At 41.2% G+C, this 6,875-nt stretch overlaps 1 protein-coding gene across 1 annotated transcript; it reads right to left on the reverse strand.

The window, feature by feature from the left end:
* Nucleotides 1-2,535: 2,535 nt before the first annotated feature.
* On the reverse strand, nucleotides 2,536-3,891 carry LOC142624589 (uncharacterized). Its single transcript, XM_075798236.1, has 2 exons — nucleotides 3,719-3,891; nucleotides 2,536-3,337 (listed from the first exon to the last, which is right to left on the reverse strand). Exons 1-2 carry the CDS (start codon nucleotides 3,889-3,891, stop codon nucleotides 2,536-2,538), a joined length of 975 nt encoding a protein of 324 aa, XP_075654351.1.
* Nucleotides 3,892-6,875: the final 2,984 nt, after the last annotated feature.

Here is a 6,875-nt window from a genome sequence, read left to right on the forward strand (position 1 = left end):
GGAAGGATCTGACTGAGGCAATGGACCAAGTGACAAAGGCTAAGGAGAAGGTGAAGGAGCTCCAGGACGCGCTGAAGGTGGAGAAGAAGCTCCTCATTCAAAAGGACGAGGAATTCAAGTTTCCTTTCTAAAGACAGATGAAGAACGTGAAAAGGTGATCACTAAATTTCTAGAGTCTGATTGCCTTTTTGATCTCCAATTCATCCAGTACTTCAAGGGTTTCGAGCTTCTTCGTAGGTAGATGATGAAGCATTGTAGTTAGGTAGCGAATTTTGCAAACCTTGATTTCGAGGCCATTGACACTGAGATCCTTGCTGACGAGACTAAAGAGAAGGAAGGAGAAGTTGTTACTAATGCTGTTGAAGGAGATGGTAATACCATGGGTGGAGTTGTGGATGAGGCTTGCATGGACGAGGGTCATGTTGAGGAGGTCGTCATTGCTCCTTGAAAGAAGATTTTCAATACCTCTTTTTTTTTTTTTTGGAAGACTTTAGTTGCCTCTTGTTTTGAGGCTTTAACTCAAAGACAATTGATGCCTTCTGTTTTGAGGCTTTAACTTCAAATTAATGAGTATTTTGAGGCTTTTGTTTTTATAAGCAATGCCTTTGTTTAGACTTTATTCACTCCTTTAGCCTTAGTTGTAGTTTTCTCAAGAGTTTTGCTATGGTTTAGACCTCGAAGTTTCCGTTATAATATCAAACTTTGTTGTTTGAGGTTCTTTTGACCATACACGATATTTCCTTTGGGAATGCATGATCTGAACTTGGAGTTTCGTCATTGATGACGTACTTTTGTGGTTCTTACCAATGATGGTTTAAACTCGTTGTTTGAGTTTTTACTGTGTTCATGATTTGAACTCGTTCTTAGAATTTTAACCATGTTTATGATTTAAACTCGTTATTAGAGTTTTTACCATGTTTATGATTTAAACTCGCTAGTTGAGTTTTTACCATTGAAGAGGTCTTTTACTATTTGAACTCGTCAATGGAGTTTCTACCGTTTGGACATGGGTATCTCCTTTTCATACCTCAACCTCGTTTGTAACCTTGAGGCTTTGTCAAACTTATTGAAAAGAGATGGCTTATGGAGCCTTATTATTTCACGAACCCTAATTTGTAAAGGGGATTACAGGGGAAATTACTGAAAATAACTTGACCAAAATACTTGAAAGGAAATTACTAAAAAATAATGAAATCTTGCTTATCTGATTCATCGTCAGGCGAGGTACTCCTATGGACGGAGCTTATTGATCCAAGTACTTCTTGAGATGTTCCATGTTCTAGGGACATGGTAGTGGATTGCCATTGAGTTCCTTTAGGTAGTAGCTTTCTCTTCTTGAGTAACAAATGACCTTATATGGTCCTTCCCAAGTGGAGCCTAACTTTACCTGGGCTGGGTCCCTAGTGGGTTGTGACACTTTTTGCAGTACCATATCGTTGGGGTTGAACCTTCTGAGCTTTACCCTCTGATTGTGGTACTTTGCCATCTTTTGTTGATATCGAGCCATTCTTAGGGCTGTCTCATCTCTAACTTCAGGTAAACAATCCAAGTTGAGTCTCAACTCGTCATTGTTTGAACCTTCGTCATAATGGGCTCGCCTAAGGCTAGGCAACCCCACTTCAATAGGAATAACTGTTTTCATACCAAAAGTCAACTTTAATGGCGTTTCTCTTGTTGGTGTTCTTGCAGTTTTTGATAAGCCCATAATACCCCTGGTAACTCTTTTGGCCATGCACCTTTTGCCCCTTTAAGTCGTGCTTTGATGAGTTTAAGCAAAGTATAATTTGTTACCTCTGTCTGCTCGTTTGTTTGCAGGTGTCCAGGTGATGAATAATGGTTTTTTATTCCCAGCTTTGCACAAAATTCCCTGAATCTTTGGCTATCAAACTGTCGACTATTGTCAAGGATGATCATTTTTGGGATCCCAAACTTGCAAAAAATGTTCTTCCAAACGAAACTCTATATCTTGCTTTCAATGATCACTGCCAATGGCTCTGCTTCAACCCATTTGATGAAGTAATCAATAGCGACAAGTAAGAACTTAACTTGTTTCTTCCCTCGAGGGAGTGGACCAACAATGTCAATCCCCCTAGTGGAAAATGGCCGTGGTGAGGAAATGCTGGTCATTAGTTCTCTAGGAATGTGTTGTACATTTTCGAACTGTTGACATTTATCGCATTTTTTGACGAGTTCAACTGCGTCTTTTTACATAGTTGGCCAAAAGTAGCCTGTCTTGACTCTCTTTCCCACCAAAGATCGAGGTCCTGAATGATTACTGCATACACCTTCATGGATTTCTCGCAACACATACATTGCTTCTTCAGGAGTTAGGCATTTCAGTTAAGGCAAAGAAAATCTCCTTTTGTAGAGTTCACCGTTCATGACAATGAATCTTGCTGCTCTGACTCTAACATTCTTTGCTTCGGATGGGTCAAATGGGAGTTAGCCGTCTTTGATGTAAGAAAGGATTAGGTCCATCCAGGTGCTTGGTTCCTGGACTAAGAAGTTTTGCAACCCATCTATACTAGAGATTGTTTAGACTTCCATGAATAGCTCTGGCTTCGTTAAGGCATCTTCAGTTGACACCAATTTAGCGACCTCGTTAGCGGCTGAGTTGTTTTCCTGTGGGATTTGCTTGAACTTGATGTCATCAAACTCATCAATAAGTTCGGTCGTCAACTTGAGGTACCTCTTCATTCTCTCTTCCTTTGCTTCATACTCGTTGGTTATTTGCCTAATAATTAGCTTAGAATCAGTTCTTAATTTCAAATTCTTGATCCCCAGGGCTTTTGCAATTCTCAGGCTAGTAAGGACTGCTTCATACTCTGCTTCATTACTCGTCGTTGGAAATTGGAGTTGGACTCCATACTTAAGGACGTCCTTCTCAGCTCCATACTTAAGGACGTCCTTCTCAAGTGACGTGATAATTACACCAATGCCTCTGAGTCCTGCGACAGACGAACCATTTGCATAGATCGTCCAGTACTCTGCTTCTAGATCTAGATTTGGAAGAGTGAATTCAGTGATAAAATCTGCTAAGGCTTGGGCTTTGATTGCTGTTCTTAGCTTGTATTCAATATCAAATTGGCTTAGTTCAACAGCCCATTGGACCATGCGCCCTGCTGCATCTAGTTTGCTCATTGCTTTTTGAATTGGTTGATCTGTCATTACCATGATGGTGTTGGCTTGGAAGTATGGATGAAGCTTCCTTGAAGCGACAATTAATGAGAATGCCATCTTCTCTATTCGTGGGTACTTTGCTTTGACACCCTGAAAAACCTGACTTGTGTAGTACACGGGCCGTTGCACCTTGGATTCTTCACAGATCAAAGCCGAGCTGACAACTGTTTATGACATAGCTAGATACAAGAACATATCTTCTCCTTCTACTGACGAGCTCAGTAGTGGAGGCTTGGCCAGATACTCCTTGAGATTCTGGAAAGCTACTTCACACTTAACCGTCCATTGGAAGGCTTGCTTAAGAGTTTTAAAGAAGGGGAGACACTTATCAGTGGCTTTTGAGATGAACCTATTTAATGTTGTAACTCTTCCTCTTAGCCTTTACACCTCCTTGATTGTCTTGGGAAAAGTCATGTCAAGTATGACTCTGAACTTCTCTGCATTTTCCTCAATCCCTTAGTGAGACACTATGAAGCCGAGGAATTAGCCTGACGAGATCCCAAAAACACACTTTGCAGGGTTGAGCTTCATTCTATACCTTCTCAAAGTATCGAACGTCTCTTGGAGGTCTTCAAGGTGGGTTTTGGCTTCCTTACTTTTCACGAGCATGTCGTCCACATAGACCTCCATATTCCTACCTATTTGCTTGCTGAACATCTGGTTTACCAATCTTTGGTACGTGGCATCTGCGTTCTTCTGTCCAAATGGCATGACTTTGTAGCAATATAGGCCTTGACTAATGACGAATGCAGTTTTCTCCTAGTCTTCCTTCTTTATAATGATTTGGTTATAACCTAAAAAAGCATCCATGAAAGTTAGTAGTTCATGACTAGCAGTTAGATCAACGAGTTAGTCAATTCTGGGAAGGGGAAAACTGTCTTTGGGGCATGCATTATTTAAGTTTGCAAAGTCCACACACATTCTCCATTTTCTGTTAGAATTTTTTACCATGACAACATTGGCAAGCCATTCAGGGTAGTAAACCTCTCAAATGAATCCTGCAGCCAAAAGCTTTTCTACCTCTTCCATAACTGCTTTGTTTCACTCTGGGGCAAATACTCATCTCTTCTGTTGTAAGGGCTTCTTCATTAAGTCAACATTAAGACTATGTTCTATCACTTGTCTGTCAATTCCCGGCATATCTTCATGGTTCCATGCAAAGACATCCAGATTCTTTTTCAAATACTTCACTAGCTTGTCCCTTAAGGATTGTTGGAGGTCCTTTCCTATCTTGGTAGTTTTGGAAGGGTCTCCTTCCATTAGCTCTATATTTTTTGCCTCTTCCATAGGCTTGGGTGGTTCTTTCTCTACCATCTATGTGTGATTCTTTCTGGACACTAGGACCGTTTGGTAACATTCTTTGGCTAAAAGTTGGTCTCCATAGATTTCTCCAATCCCGTAGGGGGTTGGGAATTTCACTTTTAAGCAGTATGTGGAAGTTGCAGCCCTGAGGCGATTAAGGGTTGGTCGTCCAACTATCACATCATAAGATGAAGGGCAGTCGACGATTAGAAAGTCTACCTCCCTTGTTGCCTGGGCTGGGTGAGTCCCTGTTGTAATTTGTAGGGAAATGATGTCCTTTGAATATACATGATCTCCACCAAAGCTAACCAATGGAGATCCGAAGGGTCTGAGGTGCTTTGGGTCCAACTTCATCTATTGGAATCCGTCATGTACATTACATCTGCTGAGCTTCTGTTGTACCCTTCAATGGTTAGCATGATAATGAGGGGGTTATCGTGAGGTTGCCTGATTCCCTTTGCATCTTGCTCGAAAAAGACAATGTTGTCATTCCTGGTACGATGATGTTTGGCTATTGGGTGCTTAACATGAACATTTTTAACTTGTCTTTGGACTGCCTTTCTCAAGGACCTATTTAGGATTGTCCCATTCTTCTTCCTTGTGGTTGTCAGTAGACTTTTCTTCTATTTGGTGGCGGGCCTGATAGTCTTTTTTGACATTTTTGGAGTTTTTCCCTTTGGATTAACTCCTCTATCTGTTCTTTCAAATCCCGACATTTGTTAGTTTAGTGACCATCATCCTTGTGGAAGTGATAGTATTTCTTTGAATCTCTTCGCTTTGAGGATGAGCTCAATGATTTTAGCCATTTCAATGCAGGGTCGTCCTTTATTTGCATAGGGTTTTTTTCTACGAGCATTAGCAAAGGAGAGAAATTAGGTTTTTTTCTTTGATGACGTCTCTGGACCACTTTTACTGGCCTTGGCTTTTGAGAAATTATCTTTATGATCCCTCTTCTTGCCCTAGGACTCAGCCCTCTCTTCCTTCTTTCACTTGTCTGTCAGTCCTTTTGCAGTCAGTGCATCTTCTTCATTCATATACTTTTGTGCTTTAAACAACAAATCTTTCATTGAGGTTGGAGGGGTCTTCCCAGAGAGAAGACGAGGTCCAGATTGTTCAACCCTGCTTGGAAGGTCGTCATTATCACCTGGTCATTTGCTTCGTCAATTTCCAACCCCACTTTGTTGAAGCGTTTCACATATTCTCTCAGGGTTTCCCCTTCGTGTTGCTTCATAGTTAGTAGATAGGAGGTAGGCCTCTTATGGCGTTGGCCCCCAATGAAATGGCGAACAAAAGAGTCACTCAGCTAGTCAAAGTTTGCAATAGATGCCGCAGGCAGCTTGCTGAAACACACCCTTGCTACTCCTCTAAGGGTTGCTAGGAATGATTTGCAAATGACTTCATCTAGGGTTTGCTGGAGGTTTGATATTGTCTTAAATGCCCCTATGTGATCTAGGGGATCTTTAGTGCCATCGTATACTTCCAGCTAAGGGAGACGAAATTTGGGAGGCAAGAGACACTCTAAAGCGTTGGTAGTGAAGGGTGAGTCAGTTCTCTTGATCATAGCATCAAGATTTACTGTTGTCTTACCCTTCATGGCATTTTTGACTTCATCTAACTCCTTCCTCATGTTCTTCATCATTTGATCATTGCCATGAGTTGACTACGCGGTGTGCTCTGAAGTTTTTCTTCTACTATTTCCTGGGTTATGGGCTTTGTCGTCATTGTCATTGCAGTTAAGTCGTGACTGCGACGTATTCTTGCCTTCTGGACGCACTTTTCGCTTCAAGTCTTCATTTTGTTTCATCAATTCTTGCACATTAGCTGTCAGTGCTTGAATTTGTTGAGCCATTGCCATCGGATCTGGTGGTGCAGTCGTGGTTAAGTCCATTGGTACTAAGGAACTTAGTTAGTAGAGAATTCAATGGCTTATGGTCTAGATTCCCATAAACGGCACCAAATTGATAAAGCGTGATTTTGCCTTGCTAATAATTCCTTGTTAGTTCGATGGACGGCCTGTGATCCTGTGTGAGAGAAAACAGCAAACAAATGATGACATTGGTTTGGGGCCTGCTAAGAACCCTCCGATGCTTAAATCAGCTTAAACTCTTTAAAGATAAGTAATCTGTAGAGTAATTTGTGTGTGTTCAATATGAATCATTTACTTGTCTCTCCTGGCTTTATATAGCTCCTGTGTGAGTAAATGCTCAATCTGTTAGCCTTTCTAACGTTGTACCACAGCTGGAGGATTTATAGCTCAATAATGACCACTTAATCCCAACCCTTTAACGTTTGTAACGACCATTTAAATGCACATCATTGGACGGCAGTAACGGTTCCATGCTCATTTATCATTTGGTCATTGAATGTTGTCTGGAATTAATGCGCTTACGCTC

The sequence above is a fragment of the Castanea sativa genome, chromosome 1 (genome assembly GCF_040712315.1).
Source record: "Castanea sativa cultivar Marrone di Chiusa Pesio chromosome 1, ASM4071231v1".
NCBI classification, from domain to species: Eukaryota; Viridiplantae; Streptophyta; class Magnoliopsida; order Fagales; family Fagaceae; genus Castanea; species Castanea sativa.

What these genes read in the sequence shown, in the direction of transcription:
- LOC142624589 (XM_075798236.1), bottom strand. Translation starts at nt 3,891, where the DNA reads ATGCCATTTGGACAGAAGAACGCAGATGCCACGTACCAAAGATTGGTA. An exon ending in ACGTTCGATACTTTGAGAAG is followed by an intron (nt 3,338 to 3,718) that starts GTATAGAATGAA and finishes AACAGTTGTCAG; the next exon opens with CTCGGCTTTGATCTGTGAAG.